Below are 21,219 nucleotides of genomic sequence, written 5' to 3'. Positions count from 1 at the left end.
GCTTCCATAAATCTCATCTTTGCCCACCTCATCTTGGCAGTTCCCACAAAATGCATCATGGAAGCTCTCACTTTTCCCATCAGGGAGGCTCCCATTTGTCACATCATGGAGGCTCCCATAAAGTACATTATGGAGGATCTAATATGTCCCATCATCAAGGCCACCACAAAGCTTTCAGTGGCTATGGTGGATCAAGTTGTAAAGCAGTCTCCAAGCAGCCATCTATCAATCATCATGGAGGCCATAGTCATGCTACACATTACAGCTCTGGAGGCCATGGTGGTTGGATGAATGATAGCCTGCTCAATATCAATGAGAAGGAAACCATGCAGAAATTGAATGATCGCTTATCATCCTACCTGGATAAAGTCAGTGCTCTAGAAGAGGAAAATGCCCAACTTGAGAAGAAGATCTGTGAGTGGTATGCAAACAATGCCCCCAGCTCATTGCCCGACTCCAGTCAGTACTTCAGAATTATTTCAGACCTCCAGAACCAGGTAAACTATAAGAAAAGTGTTTTTCAGGTAAAAAGAAAATCAATATGATTTAACAACGATAAGTAATCAATTTGCACCTTATAACATTTGACTTAATTAAGACACAAAATAGTATGTTACCTTTAATTTCAGCTATAGGATTAACAGTGAGAGGAGAAAATAGCACATATGCATTCACTGTATTTATTTGCTTCTCAAAAATATGTATAACAGTATAAAACTAATCATACCCTTGCTCATCTAAAATTAAATGTGTTGGACTCATTTGCATCCAAAATGTAGGTGCAAAATATGCATGCAAGAAAAAAATCACACTCTTATGTGTTTATTCTGGGATGTACATATCTTAAGGTACATGCAACTCAACAAAGTATGTTAAATGCATCTGCATGAAGATATGTTTAAAGTGTATCAAGAAAAACTTTTTTTTTCTGGGACCAGTAATACCACCTACAAAAAAGTTTTTTTTTTTTCAAGTTTAACAGCTTATTAATACTCTCTGCACAGGGGTTTTGGTAGGAGCTCCTGTGCAATCGGCAAGGGGTTGTTGTTTTTTTTCTAGGATTAAAGTGCATTTTGTTTGTGAGTCTGATTCTATAGGGAATTCATCTCATGGGTTAATATCTTTTACAGATCTCTGGAGCTACAACAGACAATGCCAGAATTGTTCTACAGATTGACAATGCCAGACTGGCTGCTGATGACTTCCGTGACAAGTATTTTATTATTACATGTTTCCCTATATCATGTCTGCTATGTACACAGTATTTGCTAGTAAGTTAATATAAAGGCAAACAGATTTTACTACAAGAGGGAAGATGACCCTGTTATGACTAGGGGTAGGATATATTGGATGAAGAATTTGCAGTAATTTACACACTGACTATGAAGGTAAAATAAAAATAATTGGTAGATAACACCCTAAATGTGCAATTGTGGATTGAAAATGATGATGCCGCTCTTTTGTGTATGGTAAAAACCAAGTTGCACTAAAAAGCAAAAAAGCAAATGAAATAAAAATATTACATTCAATGCTCCACCCTAAATAATGCTTTCCTACACTTGTGCCGGGTTTGCCTATTAAGCTAGTAAATTAATAAGGCTGCTTTGTACTCTCCAGGTATGAGATTGAACGGCGTATGAGTAATAGTGCTGAATCTGATGGAAACGCTCTGCGCAGAGTGCTAGATGGACTAAACCAGGAGACATGTGACCTGGAGATGCAAGTTCAGAGGCTCCAGGAAGAATTGCAGGAGATGAAGAGAAACCACGAAGAGGTAATGTTCAGTTATAAAACCTAGAGAAATGTAAAAGTAGACCTCAGGAAGGGTAAGAGAGCAAAAAATAGATTTTCTTGGATCCAGACATTTATTGTAGGAAAAATAATCTATGTGTTACATTAATCTCATTGTTATCTATTATTGTGTATACATTTCTCATCTCTTTAGGAAGTAAACAGCCTTCGTGCCCAGCTTGGGGCTAGAATCAACGTGGAAATGAATGCTGCCCCATCCATTGACCTTAATAGAGCCCTGTCTGAAATCCGAGATGAATATGAAAACCTGATGGAGAGGAACCTGAGAGATGCTGATGATATTTTCAGACAAAGGGTAGAATACTATTGGTTTCAATATAATTAATTATATTTTTGTTTTAAATGAATAATAATAACCCATTGCAAAGTAATAAACACCCAAGTCACATAAACAGCCTGTCACCTTTTTTTTTTAAATTGAGAAACCTATGGTTGATTAAACAAATAAAATACAGGAAGGGAAGAAAAATTGTTAGTTGTAAAAAATACTTAGAATTATATACCCTAATTTTTTCAAGGTACCCTAAGCCAAAATAATTACCAAGTAGTCCCCCGCCTTGTTTACCACTGGCCCTGACCGAGGCACCCCTGTGAGATCGCTGAGGCACCCCATGGAGCCTAGGCACACAGTTTGGGAACCTCTGCCCTAACTCCTTGAACATGCATTGCATTTGGCATAACTAATGCTTTTATTAACTTATAGGTTAAACACTAAACATATTGTATCAACGAAACAATGATGGGTCCTGGGCTTTTTCGAGTAATAGACCCCCCGAGTCCACACATTTTTTCATGCCATATCACAACAAAAACACTCATGATTTTCTAATATGCCCAGATGGAGAATAAGATCTGTGAGTGGTATGCAAACAATGCCCCCAGCTTATTGCCCGGCTCCAATCATCTTCTGAGGCTACATCTTCATTAAAATATACAAAGAGCCCCTCACTTGACTTGTAGAGATTCAAACATTAATCAAGCTTCAGGAATTCTAGAGAACATCGCCCTGAGTTCATTGAAACATAGAGTAAGTCGCCCGCACCAGACTAACATTACTGATTGAAGAGGTCATACATGCTCTACTTTCTTTGATATGATTCTAGTTTCTGTTCCTGATGCCATTATCCACTATTGTGATCATAAATATATGCCTGGTACATATGACAAAACAATACTTGGCTCCAATTGGGAAATTTAAGTAGTCAGTTTCTTCAACATATTCAGACAGACAAACAAAAAGCAGGTTTTACTTTTGTTAAAGCACCACTAAGGTAATTGGTCATTCTATTAACAGCATCCATCCATTGCCTTTGTAACACTTTTTATTGTATTGGCAGAGTGAAGAGCTAAATCGTCAGGTGGCTTCAGGCTCACAGCAACTCCAGTCTGTGCAAACCGAGGTCATTGAGCTGAAGCGCTGTGTCCAGACCCTGGAAATTGAACTGCAGAGCCAGTTGAGCATGGTATGTACAAATAGTTGGAATTCTAATAATTAGTAGTTTTCCCTTGTCTTCAATTATATACTGATGTGGAGGCATGTAACAAATGTCTGTTGAGGCTAACATTTAAAAAATGAGCTACAAAACCACAATTTAGTGGATATTTTTCAGTTGGCCTATCTCAAATAACTCCATAGTTAATAACATTTATTGATGCAACAAAATTACCTTTTGTCTATTGCATGCTCTCTGTATACATTATTTTATCTTATTGTCATCATCTCTATTATAGACATCAGCCCTGGAATGCACTTTGGCAGAGACACAAGCTACTTATGGTTCCCAAATCGCCCAGTTACAAGCTATGATCGATAATGTGGAGTCTCAGCTGGCACAAATCAGATCTGATCTGGAACGTCAGAACTATGAGTACAAGATCCTGATGGATCAGAAGACCCACCTGGAGATGGAGATCGCCACCTACAAACGCCTCTTGGATGGACATGACATCCAGTAAGTTCAGCAATGTATTATACAGCTGCCATTCAGTTCAGTAATGCTGGCTTACAATTTATATTAAATTGACACTTCTTAGTTTTGTAGTAAGCTTAATAAACGCTCACTGAATAGCTAAATTAAGGCTTCCTTCACTTAAGAATTATGATGACCATAAAATTGTTAGAGGAAACTTTTACAGCTTTTACATATCAGGTGTAAAAAGATATTGGAGTTTAGAATATGAAATGTACAACAAATTGATTTATCCTCGGTTTAGAAATTCTAAACGACTAGTTAACTAACGTAACTGTGCTGGTCTGGTCAGTGGTCATAAATGGCGATTATTTTTTCCCTAGTTTCTGAGAGAGAATGTCATTGTTATGCTAGGAGAGTCAAGACCCCAACAAGTTCCAGAGCCCAATGAACTAGATTCTTTTAATTGTTTGACCTAAGTTAATTGGATTTAGGTAAAGGAATTGGAAGGAAGGGAAGTAGTCAAAAATATTAATAATTACTCCTGTTAACTTCTGTATTAAATGACTATAAAAGAGCAGGCTCTATATTCATTTATTATCTATCCTATTTAATATATAGCTTTACAAATTACCTTAAAAGTGATAAATAATACTATATAAATAAATGTTGTAATAAATCTCATTAGGACCCAAGAACCTTTTGTGTTTCTGAAATTAGCAACTACAGTAATTTGATTAGAAAAGTATTTTTGTTGCCACTAGCAGTAGTTTTCTCCATAACTTTGTTTTATGTATAAGGATCGTGGGTCTGTTGTGATTCAGAAATTAGCAACTATAATTATTGAGGTACTTTTTTATTAGTCCTCTGAAAATTAGAAAAGCTTTGTTACTACTAGCAATACCTCTCTCCATAAATTTGTTTACTTTTTTTTTGTTTTCAGTGCTTAGCGCTCGGAGCATATGCGTATTGAGTAGGTTATAAAAAAGTGTATTTACGTGACTATTTTGAGTTGCGCGTATCTCAAGATACGTTCAACTGAAAAACATCAGTTTATGCATAAAGATAATATAGAGATGACAGTGGCATTTCCCTATTTGTACACAATATAATGGTAAAAAATATAATGAGGTGTCATATAGGCAAGAAAGAATAGTGTCTTGACAGTGGTATTAACGAATTTTAAAGTTGCATTTTCTATTTGAAATGTAATAAAATACATGTGCACCCATATTTGTTGCTTAGCCCTTTAAAATAAAATGGGAATCTTCTTTCTGGTGGTAGTCGAAACGAAAATGACGAATGTGAATAGACAGCTGCAGGGATCAGTAAGCAGTAAGCCAATCAGTAGCAGGAAGAAAGTGCTGTAGGTGTCATCATCATGCTGTATCTTTTCACCAATCCTCCAGTACCCTCAAAGATACCCCTTATAGGAAAGTTATCTGGGGATGTATTTATGTCTTATTAGGTCACATCTCCTGGAGGCAAACTATACTTATGTGAACATGCCCTAACTGTACTCAACTAGAGCTTGCCTGCCCAAGTTATGCCTCACCAGGGTTAAAGATACGTTCAAATCTAGATATAGACACATTTTGGTGTGCATGCACACTATGGACATGAGTGTATTTACGCCCAGTGGTCAAAGTAGAAATTTTAAAGTGGCAGCATGGAAAATCAGTACACACTTGTGACTGCTGGAAGTTGTACTTTAAAGACTTAAATTATTTTTTCTACCTCTCATCGTACACTTGATCACTATATTTGACAGCAAATAGGTCACTTGAAATTTGGTGGGGAGGGGGATGTGATATCTCTAGAGAAAGCAGCTTGTGATTAAGCTGAAGCCAAAGCAAGCCTATTATATAGTCCCTTTCAGACAAATCTCCCATCACTGTTAAATACAGCTACCTGACTTCCTACTGGAAGGTTTATTTTATGGGTTGAACATTATTTTAAATTCTCCTGTCCCCTCAAAAAAAACAACCTTTTGTAGTGTTTTCAGTTGCTGTCTTTTAATCAAAAGTCTCTACTGCAAAGGACCCATGCTGGAAATGTACCCCCGACATGGGACATACTTGACCTGCACTGGCACCTGAGTATAGTCTAAAAATAGTAGCACTCCCTCAAGCAGCACACCTGGGCTGTCATGCCTCTAACTCTTCATGGCACTTGTAATGACTGATGTGCTCCACTGGATGGGTCTTCTCCTCCATGTCTCAGAGCCCTCAGCCAGTGTCAGGAAGGGCTGCAGCAACTCATGGAAGCCTCAATGTGGTCAGAAAAATAATAGGGAGGGATTCAAGGGAGACAGATTTAAAGAGTGGAGTATACAACTTCCATTAAAATCAAATCAGTGGGAAAAGTGGTGTTATGATCCAGATGATTCAGTTGGTGTATGCTTTTGGATAGGCAGCTTAGGTTCCCATTTTATAGATGTTGGATTGGTCTTCAGCAACATTCCTTTTATTTGTCTTGGCAGCATCATGCTCTGCTTTTGCAGTTTGTCTACCGATTCTGACCACTTTTCTATGTTATTAGTCTGACATCTAAATTTACTGACTGACTCCTACCTCCCACTTCCTGTCAGTCTGTTCTACATTTTGCTCCTATCAGGTTTACATGTTTCTTTTCATATTATGTCAGTTTTTCCCTCTCTTACCTTCTCAACCTGCTTTCCTATCTATTTGGTAACAATTTAATCTTTCTATGAAATATTCCTTTTTTTTCCTTTATTCGGGTGATGTCTTTTTATGTCTCTTATCTTCTTAAAGTCTTTTTCTATCTGTACTTTTATCTCTCTTTCACTCTTTCTTATTTTAATCTCTGTCTCTCTCTACCCATTTGGTCTAGTGTTCTTGTTTTCCCTCTTGTTTTCTCTGTTAATTATTTCTGTCCTTCTTCCCCTTTCTACTCCTCCTCTCCTCTGTGTCCCTTCTGTTAATGTTATTGTTTTTATATCTCACCTTTTATGCCCCCCTGTGTAGCACAACACTGATAGTGGCTCCTCTCCTTTAGGTGCCCTGTAGCTGACTAACTAGGACACTTACAGCTCTTACCCGCTCAGCTGATTGTTTCCTTGTACAATACTTTAAGATATACACAAAAGGTGTTTCACTTTGTAGTGCACTACATAACCAATGGACTGATAGAATAATGTATTTCATCAATAGACTAATGGTCTGATTTGTTTTGCAGTTTGACAGACAATCACATGTCAAGTGGAAAACATGGTGAGTGGATAAGTGGACTTTATACTTTCTATTGCTTTAAAATGCTATTGTGTAGGTTTATCAAACCTTCCAAAAAGGAAATGTGGAGGTGTTGCCCATAGCAACCAATCAGATTCTCTCTCTCATATTCTCAAATATACTCCATTTTTATTTTTCAGAAATTTATATGAATCTAACCCAATATATAGACCAGGTTTATTTCTTATTATGAGTAAAATATGGTCAAATAAAATCACATACATTATCATCATCAGCTATTGATATAGCACCACTAATAGCGCAGAGCTCCCCCACTCACATCAATCCCTTCATCATCACCATTTATTTATATAGCACCACTGATTCCGCAGCGCTTACAGTCTTAATTCCCTAACATACATACACAAACACAGACACAGACTAGGGTCAATTTGTTAGCAGTCAATTAAGCTACCAGTATGTTTTTGGATTGTGGGAGAAAACCAGAGCACCCGGAGGAAACCCACGCAAACACGGGCAGAACATAGAAATCCTCACAGTTAAGGCCATGGATTGGAATTGAACTCATGACCCCAGTGCTGTTAGGCAGAAGTGCTAACCACTTAATTTATTTTGCTTTAAAATGCTATAGGGTAGATATATCAAATTTTCCTAAAAGGAAAAGTGTAGGTGTTGCTCATAGCAACCAATCAGTTTCTAGCTATCATATTCTAAAATGTACTCCATTTTTAGTTTTCAGAAATCTAGATGAATCTACCCCTATGTAGCATTTCTCTATCGTTGGCTGTGACAGTTCAATTCAAATATATGTTTATAGACCATGTTTATTTCTTAATATGAGTAAAAAATGGTGAAATAAAATCAGATGCATTATTATCATCAGTTATTGATATAGAGCCACTAATTCCGCAGCGCTCACTCACTCACATCATTCCCTGTCCTGTTGGAACTTACAGTCTAAAATCTTTTGTCAAGAAGTATTTCCAAGATATAGAAATATTGTTTTGTTTTCCTTGTTACTTTTTAATTTTTTTATTATTCAAATTACACTATTATTTCACTTGTCTGTATATTGTTTGTAAATTATGCTGCATATTTTATTTGACTAAACATAAAACATAAAGGTGCAATTAAGCCTATGAAACACATATGATTACTCATACATTGTTTTTCATTCTATGCCATATCTTTTACATTTAGAATCATCATTCGTCCAATCATAACTCATGTTTGGACTGATGAATTGTCACTGATTTGCCATTTAGTGTAAGATGAATTTGTAATTATTATGTTGCTTTTGCGATACAAAAAAGTAAATTGTATGTTCATTTTGCTTTTTTTATTACCAGGATCTCACCACAAAATGATACATCACACAACTGAGCACGCCCATGAATCCAAATGCTAAAAACTATCTACATCACGCTGCAGATATAGGAAGACCAAGTGTGAACCAATATAATTATTATATACTTTTCTTTTCTTAGATATGTTACTTATCTTGTAGCCTTTCTTTATTTTTAGACAATGGAGGTATATAGCAAGTTATTATCTCAATGGGTCATAGGGTGAGCACCAGCAATATGTTATGTATTCCTATAAATGTGTTCTACTGGTTTTTATTTTAAGAGAATAAGTATTTCAGGTCTCTCTAGCATAGTAAAGATGCTCCAGGTTTAAATACATGCTGTTAAAAAACAAAAACAATTTTACGGGAATAATGTGAGCTCATTACCTAAGATGCCTTATTGAGTTGGATTATTTTCATGATTCCATATGGGTGTTTTAGACATGTCTACTATAGCAATCTATAATACACACTTTGTCCTTGATTGACAAGGGATTTATCTTGGGTTTATAAATGCTTTGATTTAAGGATGTTCCAAAACATTTTTGATATAAGACTAACAATTGGAACCAGAATTTAACTTGTTTCACTGTATTTATTTACTCACCTTGTTGGTGACGTAATGTATGTTTATAATATTTAATTAAACCCCAGCAGCTATTTCCAGCACCCACCAGTAAAAAGTTATTGTGCTGTAACCTAATACTTTACGACCATTGCAAAATGTATGTAATCACAGAGACCAAGAACGGTCTCATTTACAGGCTCTATTGGGCTTGTGTATGACAGATAATGTTGGCTCTTGGACTGTATTGTCACTATTTTATTTAGTTTTTTTCTGCCTTATTATTTCTTGAATAAAGTTTGATTCCTGCTGATGCACATGTCTCAAATCTATGAATATTTAGGTACAGCATTGGGTGCACGTGCCCAACGTTTCAAGTCTTCACTGCTGAAAAAGTTAAAGCTCAGAATAAACTTGGTATTGTTGGATTAACATGCAGGACTAGTTTAAGACATTGGAAGTGCTATAACCCTTTGTAACATATGAAGAGTAACATGAATGTAACTTGGAATTGTACTTTAAAACTATAATGTCCCAAAATTCCATAAGATATTGTAGCTTTACATAACTGCAAAAAAAGTGAACCAGCAATGCTCCTTTGCGCAAGTGATCCCCCCCTTTGCGTCATTGGAAACACCCAGAAAATCAATCTGCACCTATATTTGTGGGCTAGAGGATATTCCAGAAGATGTGCAATTCGAAAAGGTCAAAATTAAAAAGTCCTGATTACTACCCCCACTTTCATTAATTTAAACCTTTCTGTATTTATTCTAAAATACTTTGTGGTTTAGTCTTCTTTTAAATCCTAAATGAATCATGAGAATGATCATGGGGCAAATTTATTAAAGTTTGTTTTCTGTGCGGTTTACAGACCGCCACATATCTCTTGCAGTTTTCTGCTCCAAGAGGAGCACTTTACTTCTGAATGGTTTTGGAGGTTGAAAACTCAAACCTCATGCGATACGTGGCAGTTTGCAAACACCAAAACCTCATCCTGTTTTGTGAAAACCGCACTCGGTTTTGGCTAACCCTCATTTTATTCTGAATGGTCACCGGTTGAGCTATGTGGCCATTCAGGACATAAAAGCGGGCACAATATACATATTAATAATGAATGCAATATTATTTATTGATTAAAGGGACAAAAATAATTCTTAATGATCTTATGGGAGTAAAATTATAAGTTTATAAATGGGGCTATATTATCTAATATATAAAAGCCTAGCGGCGTGTGTTAGTGTGTGTGTGTGTGTGGAAAAAAACTACCGGGTGACAGAGTGCTCAAGCTGCAGCGCCACCTGCTGGACGGAGTTATATACTACACTGACCTACTAAATTCTTAGCATTATCTAATATATAAAAGCCTAGCGGCGTGTGTGTGGCGATGAAGATGACAAGAACCTTTTTAACACCTTAAGTAGCTTGATTTGACTAGAATGCACGAGTATCATGCACAGGTTAACTTGTTTTATGAATAAATAAAGAGAGCAAAATTATTTTATGAAAATATTAAGGGACCAGTAATATATAATTATAAGAAAGGGAAACACTTTTCATTAGATGAGAGTAGCACCTTGTATACTGCACACTTGTGGCACTGCAAGTGCCAGTATATACCAGTGCAAAGGTGCACGTTGCCACTTGTAGTGCCAAAAGTGTGCAGTGCAAATGATATCCCCATCATGAAATAATAAGTGTTATCCCCTTCACGCAATTCAATAGTATTATTCAAAAATGAATTTGGACCCATAAGATTAAACCGTACTTTAGTAATTTACCCCCATGTATTTTTTTGTCATCTCCTGGTACCCTTGGTCAGGACAAATATTTTGAAATGCAATGACTGCTTATATGGCCCTATAAATGTTAGCATGCACTAGGACATGCAGTTGACTCCTTGTTAAATAAATAAATAATATTACCCCTGTTAGCTATAGTAATAATTCGCAGAGCCTCCATTAGGTATAGTAATATTATAGAGTGCTCTTAGTAGCTAAAGTTAGAATATGTAATGCCAATAGTAGGTATATTAATCATACATGCCAACTCTCCTGGAATGTCCGGGAGACTCCTAAATTTTGGGTAGGGCTCACGGACTCCCGGGAGAGCTGGCGACTCTCCCGCATCTGGCCCATCTGCCTACTTAAATAAAATTTGAGCCGAAATGTACTAGCGAATGGGGCGTCGGCTTCGTTAAGTGTGTCATATTGGCCCCGCCCCCAGTGATTTAATGCTTGTTTGGGGTCTTTTTACACTGTAAAAAGACCCAAAACAGGTATTACATCTCCGGGTTCGGGGTCAAAATGACGCAAATTGTGAAGCCCTGCCCCCTCAACCCATACACTCCTCCTGCCCTCCAGGATCTCCCGGACCCGGCCAACGTAAGGTTGGCAAGTATGATATTAATAATATTCATGTGGCCCCAGTAGGTATAGTTGTAATATATATTGATAATATATAGTGCCCCATTAATTTTATAGTTATTTATAAGGCCCCTTGTCTAAATAAATAAACTATTATTTTGTTGCAATAGTTCACAACTCAGGCTAGTGTACATGTGTGTAGATAGACAAGTAAGGCTAGGACAGTGTGTGGGTGCACAATACAGGTAATGGCACAGGTATTTGGGTGCACAAATCTGGAGAGGTCACAGGTTTATGTGAGCTAAAATCAGAGAAGGTCAAAGGCTTTCTGGTGGAAAGGTCAGAGTAGGGCAGAGATGTGTGGATGGACAAGTTTGGGGAGGGCACAAGTGTGTCACTGCGCAAGTCAGAGATGGATACAGGTGTGCAGGTGCACAGTTCAGGACAGGGCACAGGTATGTGGGTGCGCAAGAAAGGGGAGGACACAGGATTGTGTGTGCACAAGTCTAGAGTGGGCATAGGTGCGTGGGTGCACAATTCAAAACAGGAGAGGGCACAAGTTTGTGGCTGCAAAAGTCAGATGGGGCACAGGTGTGTGTCTGAACATTTCAGGAAAGGGGAGAGCACAAGTTTGTGGCTGCACAAGTCAGGATTGGCAAAGGTGTGTGGTTGCACAGTTCTTGGGAGGGCACAAATGTATGTGTGCACAAGTCAGGGGAGTGAACCCATGTATGTGTGCACAAGTCAGGGGAGGGAACAGGAAGGAAGGTGCACAAGTCAGAAGAAGGCATTGTGTTTGGGTGCCCAGGGCTGGACACAGATCTCAGGTAGGAGGGTGCACAAGTCAGGGGTGTGAACAGGTGTGTAAGTGCACAACTCAGGGGAGAGCATAGGTTTATTTGTGCATGTCAAAATTAGCTGTCTGTAGCCAATCCCTGATTTATGATTTTATCATATAACAAATCAGTTATAGATTAAATTACTGCAATTTCTTAGTAAACCACTCCTGACTAAATTTGCATGTCACAAACCGTCCTCTGCGTACTCATGACTTGGAAGCTTACTGTAAGGGAACACAGAGGATTCCAGCCTAAATCTCGTACACACCTCTCTCTAAGGTTACAGATTTAGCTGGTCCCTCCCCAACACAGGCTCACATTTCCACAAATCTCCGCACTGCCACCAGCTACGTATAAGGCCTGTAGTAAACTTGTGACTCAGTTACCCAATTGCGCACACTCTGCGTTTGATAGCTAAAAGAGTAACACTTCCCACAATGGTATACTGTGCTCCTTGCTACACACACCATCAATCAAAGGGTTAATACTTAACACCTCAAGGCTCTGTGACACAAATGTACATGGAGGCACACACTAGGTTTGGTACACTAATGTATTAGCAACTCACAAATAAGCATTTAAAGGGTTACCATGGTTAAGCAATCTTCTTCATAAAAGGCCATGAATTCGTTTAGAGCAATAAGGACAGCACTTATTGAATTTTTAGATTCAATATATAAAAAAGTTCAATGATTACAGGTTATAAAAACAATTACGATGACATGGCATACATATGCTAAACATGTGAAATAAAAGGAGAAAGGTTCAGAATTTAAACTTTCATATGTATAATCTGCACCAAGGGAAAATTGGCTTGGAAGATGGACAGATTATCAATATTGATTGATTTCTCAAAAGACTGACAATTTCTTGTAAGTGTTCTCATTGTTTTAAAGACAATTTTCCAACTTTCTTCTACTCTGGGGGTTGGGCATCAGAGGGCGGGGGTACCAGTTACACAAACACTATTTACATCTCTGTTTCATACCCAATGCTAAAATAACATTCCTGGGGAGTGTCACACAGGCCCAATTTTATTATTAATAAATCCAGTATAAATTAACAAGTCTCCAGATACCAAACATCTATAGGTCCTGTGTAGTATGTGAGCTGATACTAATTTCCCCAGATACCGGAGTGACAGACAGCTTTATTCGCCGTATGTGTTACTCTTCATCATGCGATTTGTAAATATGCTTTTGATCCGTGGTGTAGTGGTTAGCACCTCTGCCTTTCCGACCATGACCTTATCTGTGAGGAGTTTGTATGTTCTCCCTGTGTTTGTGTGGGTTTCCTCCGCTTGCTCCGGTTTCCTCCCACACTCCAAAAACATACTGGTAGGTTAATTGGCTGCTAAAAAATTTACCCTTGTCTGTCTGTCTGTCTTTGTGTGTGTGTTCGGGAATTTAGACTGAAAGCCCTATTGGGGCGCTATATAAATAAATGGTGATGATGATCACTATTTTATTGATTAAAAGTTGCATTTTGAAACTAAATTATATTTGTCTATATAAAATATAGCAAGCCATCACCTATGTTTAAGACAACATGCTGAGCGGTTCCTAGAACTCTTCTCAGGTGTCAAAACTCCATCCTACAATAGGACATAAGCTCACCCCTGGAGGTCTTTGAAGCTGCTCAGCTTCCCCTAAAGGAGATGTTGTTATCTTTTAACACACAGGTGGACAGAGCCACCAAATAAACAAGCATCAGTTCTTCTATCTTCACATTTCATACCTTAGTTTACAGAATAGCTCAAATTATCAATGGATTCATTTGATATACAATGTTTACACTGCAGTTTTGCTTAGGCCTTATTCCCCACAATTATATTATTTGTTAATTCTTATAACTGGAATTCCTTTCTATTCACTACAGTGCACAAGTTAGGGATGGGCACAGGTATGCAGGTGCTCAAGTCAATGCAGGGCAGAGGTTTGTGCCTGCATATGACAGGGAAGAGTACAGGTGTTATGCCTTCAGCAGTTATGTATTTATATATGTATGTTTTCTGTGTAAACTCCATCTAGTAGTCAGCTTGGTATTAACTTAAATTGAACTCTCAGAGCCTCTGTAGTTTATTCACCAAAGCACCATGGGTAGCTACGGCCTCCATTTTAGATATTACATGCTAGAAGCAAGAGGTGCAGTATATCTCTCCCCTTAGCACAGCATCAATGGTAAGATTGCTCCCTATTTATGCACTTTGTCATGTGTTTTCATGTTTGCATTACAATACATTTATTCATGTTGTAAATGTATTTCCTTATTTCTGTATTACAGTTTTACCACTTGAATTATAACATTCTTAACTACTTGAATAAACAACATTGAAGTAGGAGTGGTTATGCTGTCTGTCTGAATATATTCAGGCTAAAGACAAGATTATAGTGAAGACAGAACAGTATAACATTGGTTGTCAGCAAGTGGAACACATATATTCAGATTAACAGACCTGCTACACTCCCAGCTAAGTTATCTGCATATGACAAACTCAGCAGTTTTCTACACAGTCTGCAACACAGTGGCCACTCAGCAAGAGGAATGTAGTCACTTGACTTCACAGAAACCTACAAATTGTCAGTGCAGCCATCCTGATTCAGCAATAAAGCAGTTCCTGCATAGTCAAGCACCTCCTTAAAGGAGCCAACACTCTGACTTCTCATAAACTGGCACTCAGTATATGCAGTTACCTGTATACTGCAATATAGTGATCTCTATACAGTCAAACACCTACCTCTTAACATCATGTCACAGAAAACGACACCTTCATACAAAACAAGGTCTCAAACCTGTGGTTCCTCAAAATCTTCATCTGTCACCAACGCAGCCATCATTGCCCGCGCAAAAGCTGTAGCCGCGAAAGTACGCTCCAACTTTGCAGAGAAATAAATGCAATTGAAAATAGAGAAATCACGTCAGGAGGCAGAAATGACAATAGAGAAATCACGCTTGGAGGCAGAGAAATCACGTCAGGAGGCAGAAATAACAGTAGAGAAATTATGCTTAGAGGCAATTATGGAAAAGCTTGCTGCAGAAAAGGAAGCCGCAGCTGCCATTGCTGAAGCAGACTTCTTGGAGACTGCAGATCGCCCTGATATAAAAGGCACCATCAATGTACTTGACTCAGAGCTAGGATCCCAAGATCCACTGCAATGCACATTGGAATATGTCCATCAAGTCTCCAAAATGAGTAGCAACCCTCCAGAAGCACAAGGTATGCAAACAGACTTTATCAGTGAAAAAAGTCTAACACGCTGTACAGTGCAACCACATGTGAACAACAAACCACAAATTTACAAGCAAGAGAATTCTACACAAGGTGAACCCACGAGGGACATCCCTCCCCCACACCAAGAGTTTGAATCTGTAAACTACAACAAAGGCAGCGCCTCCTACAGACAAAAGTGGCATGACACAAGCCGGCTGGAAACAGACAATCCTAGCAGGTATGACCAGAGTCTGGCCTTAAAATGATCTGGGATAGACTTGAGGAATGTTATGGCTCACCAGAAGCAATAGAAGGTGCACTATTCAAAAGAATTGATGATTTCCCTAGATTACCTAACAAGGGCTACCAGTAACTTAGAGAACTGAGTGACTTATTAATGGAGCTTCAAGTAGCCAAGTATGAAGGAGACTTACCAGGACTTGCCTACCTTGACACAGCCAGAGACATAAACCCCATAGTTCAAAAGCTACCTTACAATCTGCAGGAACAATGGGTCACCCATGGCTCCAAATACAAACAGCGGAACAATGTGCCATTTCCCCCATTCTCTGTTTTTGTGGACTTTGTACACCAGCTAGCTAAGGTCAGAAACGATCCTAGTTTTGCCTTTACCCTATCAGGTGCTACCCCAATACTACCTAGCCCACGCAAAACATCAGTTGCAGTTCACAAGACTAATGTGTATCCTCCAAATTCCTTCAACAGGTCTTCCAGATATATCAGTCAAGAGACTAAAGACAAGGATCCTAGCAAACAGTGCCCTCTACATCGGAGACCACATCCACTCCTGAAAAGCAGAACCTTCAGAGAGAAGTCCCTGGAGAACCGCAAAGCCTTCCTTCGAGAAAACGACATCTGCTACAAGTGCTGCTCTTCAACATCCCACTTCGCCAAGGACTGTAAGGTCAGTGTCAACTGCACAGAGTGCAACAGCACAGATCACAACACAGCTCTACACCCTGGGCCTCCCCCATGGACTTTATTACACAGTCAAGGTGACACCGAGCATGGCGGGGAGCACAGTGGAGAGGGAAGGAACACTACTAAAGTCACACCAGAGATCACTTCACAATGTACTGAAGTCTGCAAAGAAGCCATAAGCGGCAGATCTTGTTCCAAAATCTGTTTAGTAAGAGTCTACCCAAAGGGCCAGCCAGACAAAGCTGTCAAACTCTATGCAATCCTAGACGATTAAAGTAACAAGTCTCTAGCCAGATCAACCTTCTTTGAAATCTTTAGTATCAAAGGCCCCAACACTCCTTACTCCTTAAAGACTTGTGCAGGGAGCTTTGAGACAACAGGGAGGAGAGCTACTGGTTATCAAGTCGATTCCATGGATGGAAAGACTTGTCTTCCCTTACCAACTATCACTGAGTGCAACCAGATCCCAGATAACAGGTCTGAAATTCCTACACCAGATGCAGCTATTCATCATGCACACTTGAAACATATAGCACATCTGTTACAAGAACTGGACCCTCAAGCACAGATAATTCTACTCATAGGGAGAGATATCTTAGGGGTCCACAAAGTCAGAAGCCAGATCAACGGTCCATACAATGCACCATATGCTCAAGGACTAGATCTGGGATGGGTCATAATAGGAGATGTATGTCTGGGAAACGTACACAGACCATCTTCTGTTAACAGCATGCTTACCCATACCTTGGGAAATGGACGTCCTTCTATTTTCCAACCATGTCACAATCGCTTTCTCATAAAAGAATTGCCACACTGTCCTGTCATAGACTCCTCTAGTGACAATCACGTCTGTGACAACTACCAAGATCATCTAGGGTGCACAGTCTTCCAAAGAACACAGAAGGATGATCAGGTGGCAATGTCAATTGAGGACAAACAATTCTTAGGAATAATGCAGAATGAACTAGTCAAAGATGAGGCAAGCAGCTGTGTTGCACCTCTACCCTTTAGAACCCACAGATCTTGCCTACCTAACAACAGTGAACAAGTACTTAAATGCTTCTCTTCACTTAAAAGTAACTTTCACTTGAAGCCAGAGATAACAAATCACTTCTTCCCTTTTACAGACAAAATATTTGAGAATGGCCATGCTGAGATAGCTCCCATCCTCAAAGATACAGAGGTACAGAACCAGAGACTCTGTGTATTCTCTGATGCTTCAGTTAAAGCAGTAGCAACTGTTGAATATCTTAAAACTGTGGACATAAAAGGACAATGTCATATCGGGTTTGTTATGGGCAAAGCAAAGTTAGCACCACAACCAGAGCACACCGTACCCAGACTGGAACTTTGTGCTGCAATACTAGCCGTTGAGTTAGCTGAACACATCGCATCAGAGTTGCCTATTAAGCTTGCAGAAGCAGAATTCTACACAGTCAGTAAAGTAGTGTTAGGCTACATTAACAATGAGACCAGACGATTTCATGTTTATGTCAGCAATCGAGTGCTACGGATTAGGAGATCAAACAATCCAAAACAGTGGCATTATGTATCTACTGTTCACAATGCTGCAGACCACGCTACAAGAGCTGTCACAGCCAATCTCCTTAAAGACACTTCATGGCTCACAGGACCTGAATTCTTGTACAAAGCAGATTGGAGCAATCCAGAAAGCCACACATTTGAGTTAGTAGACGCAGACTCAGATGTTGAAATCCGTACACAAGTGACTACAATCCAAACCACAATTTCAGATTGTCAATTGGAGCCTCACAGATTTCAAAGGTTCTCAACTTGGAAATCGCTTGTCAGAGCTTTAACTTGCCTAACCCACATAGCTCGGTCATTTAAAAACGCCACACATGTAAATGCAAATGGATGTAAGGGTTGGCATCACTGTCAAAATACTTACATAGTAACAGAGACACAACAATCCAAGAACCTCATTATCCGTGTTGTGCAACGTCAAGCCTATACTAGAGAGATTGACTGTATTACCAGTGGAAAACCTATTCTTAGAGACAGCGTCCTGAAGAAGCTAGACCCATTCCACGACAAGCATAATTTGCTGAGAGTAGGAGGTCGCCTTGAAGAAGCGAACTTAGAATCCAATGAGAAACATCCATTAATCATTCCTGGAAGCCACCACGTTACTTCTTTAATTGTGCAACACTATCACAATGAAGTCCTACATCAGGGACGATTATTTACCGAAGGGGCTCTACGATCAGCTGGGTTCTGGATTATTGGAGCAAAACGACATGTAAGTAGCATAATCTTCAAATGTATCACTTGTCGCAGACTTCGTGGTACTTCTCAAACTCAGAAATTGGCCAATCTTCCAGCAGACAGGCTTAGTACAGAACCTCCCTTTTCTAGCGTTGGTCTTGATGTATTTGGTCCCTGGACTGTCATCACCCGACATACAAGAGGGGCGAATGTGAGCAGTAAGCGCTGGGCAGTTGTTTTCACCTGTATGGCTATCAGAGCTGTTCATATTGAAGTCATAGAATCAATGGACACTTCAAGCTTCATTAATGCTCTTAGACGTTTCATTGCCATCCGTGGTCCTATAAAACACATCCGCCCCGACAGAGGCACTAACTTCGTTGGAGCAGCCAAAGAACTACAAATTTGCTCGAACATGGACACGAAAGGTGTGCAGAGATACCTTAGTGAACAGCCCACCTCATTCTTCTCATATGGGAGGGACCTGGGAAAGAATGATCGGTATAATTCGCAGAATCCTTGATTCCATCTTCTTACAAGTAGGAACTGCAAGACTCACTCACGAGTGTTTAACAACCTTCATGGCTGTTATTGTCAATGCTAGACCTCTGACTTCAGTTTCTAATGACCCAGATGACCCATTCCTGCTTACTCCTGCCACTCTTCTTTCCCAAAAAACTGGGACTATCCATGCTCCTCCTGGAGAGTTCAACACCAAAGAGTTATATAAACGTCAATGGAGGCAAGTACAAAGTCTTGCAAACACCTTCTGGGACAGGTGGAAGAGACAGTATATCTCTACGCTGCAATCAAGGGACAAGTGGCAAGTTGCCAAACCTAACTTAAAACCTGGTGACGTTGTGCTCGCCAGAGATTGTCAATCACAGCATAATGAGTGGCCTTTAAGTCTTGTCACCAAACATTCCCAAGCAAAGATGGGAAGGTCCGTAAGGTCGAGGTCAAGATTTGCAAGCACGGAGAGACTAAGTTCTTTCTTAGACCAGTATCTGAGCTAATCTTGTTGTTACCTTCGGAGGACTTAAGTGGTGGCATCAATTGATACCAGGTGGGGAGTGTTATGCCTTCAGCAGTTATGTATTTATTTATGTATGTATTCTGTGTAAACTCCATCTAGTGGTCAGCTTGGTATTAACTTAAATTGAACTCTCAGATCCTCTGTAGTTTATTCACCAAAGCACCATGGGTAGCTACGGCCTCCATTTTAGATATTACATGCTAGAAGCAAGAGGTGCAGTATATCTCTCCCCTTAGCACAGCATCAATGGTAAGATTGCTCCCTAGTTATGCACTTTTGTCATGTGTTTTCATGTTTGCATTACAATACATTTGTTCATGTTGTAAATGTATTTCCTTATTTCTGTATTACAGTTTTACCACTTGAATTATAACATTCTTAACTACTTGAATAAACAACATTGAAGTAGGAGTGGTTATGCTGTCTGTCTGATTATATTCAGGCTAAAGAGAAGATTATAGTGAAGACAAAACAACAGGTATGTGTGTAGGTGCACAATTCAGGGGATAGCACATCTTTGTTGGCTTACAAGTAAGTGAAGGGCACATGTCTGGTTGTAATGTTAAGGGGTGCACACAGGTGTGTAGGTGCTCAGTTCAGGAAAGAGCACATGTTTATGTGAGTAAAAGTCAGGGCAGGGCACAGATGTGTGGGTGCACAAAACAGTGAAGGGCACAGGTGTGTGGGTGCACAATTCAGAGGAGAGCACGTTTGTTAATACACAAGCCAGGGAATGTCACAGGCTTGTGAGTGCAACCAGCTCCTACAAACACAGCTTTCAACACAACATTTACTCATGTAGATAGGCACAGAGATAGATAGATAGATAGATATAGTTCATCTTTAGTTTTCCTTAGTCATTCATTAAAACATCACCTTAATCACTGGTCGTAAAAGAGCATGTAAAGCATGCCCTATAAATGTATTACTCAGGTATTAAAATTTGTCATAGGTTAACAATAATTTCATTACTTTTCATCTTGAAATAAACTCAGAGTTTATGTAGTTTATCAGGGTGTGGAAATGTCTGATGTGCTGCATAATAATAAATGTACAAGGACCCTCTCCACCTTACGTAAGCACTTTCCTTATAAAAAACAAACCCCAGTTGTTCAACCTAAAATTGATTGGTCAATAATGCAGAACCCATACATGACGCTAGCAAAAGCACATAAAGATTGTCAAGATTTCTTCAACGCCTCTTTCTCTATCTATAAATAGAAAGCCAAAGCAGGCAACACAGCACTTCATTCATAGACTAAGATCCTGTAATTTGTGTTTCCAACTTCATTGCTCTCCACCATCACCATGAGACATAACACCAAGCACAGTTATTCTTCAATTGGAGCCCTGAAAGGAGGCTACCACACAGGAGGGCATTGTCCCAAAGTGTTCAGTCATTTTTCAACAGCTCATCATGGAGGATCCCATTATGGAAAGGGATCACATATGTCCCATCATGGAAGTTCCAACAACTTGTGTCATGGAGGTTCTCAAAATTCCCATCATGGAGGCTCCCATTTGTCACTTGCCGGAGGAGTATCTCATTTGATCCATCATGAGAAATCACATCTTTCTCATCATGGCGGCTTCAATAAAGTCCATTATGGAGGATCTAATATGTCCCATCAACAAGGCCACCACAAAGCTTTCAGTGGCTATGGTGGATCAAGTTGTAAAGCAGTCTCCAAGCACCCATCTATCAATCATCATGGAGGCCATAGTCATGCTACACATTACAGCTCTGGAGGC

General features: G+C 39.3%; 1 protein-coding gene across 1 annotated transcript; it reads left to right on the top strand.

Annotated features, from left to right (window-relative positions):
• Positions 1–272: 272 nt before the first annotated feature.
• Positions 273–8,462, top strand: LOC142160479 (keratin, type I cytoskeletal 42-like). Its single transcript, XM_075215360.1, has 8 exons — positions 273–497; positions 1,131–1,213; positions 1,618–1,774; positions 1,946–2,107; positions 3,150–3,275; positions 3,544–3,764; positions 6,921–6,955; positions 8,284–8,462. Exons 1-8 carry the CDS (start codon positions 288–290, stop codon positions 8,340–8,342), a joined length of 1,053 nt encoding a protein of 350 aa, XP_075071461.1. The 5' UTR covers positions 273–287; the 3' UTR covers positions 8,343–8,462.
• The last annotated feature ends 12,757 nt before the right edge of the window (positions 8,463–21,219 follow it).

The sequence above is a fragment of the Mixophyes fleayi genome, chromosome 6 (genome assembly GCF_038048845.1).
Source record: "Mixophyes fleayi isolate aMixFle1 chromosome 6, aMixFle1.hap1, whole genome shotgun sequence".
NCBI lineage: Eukaryota > Metazoa > Chordata > Amphibia > Anura > Limnodynastidae > Mixophyes > Mixophyes fleayi.
This window is presented reverse-complemented; position numbering and strand designations above follow the sequence as displayed.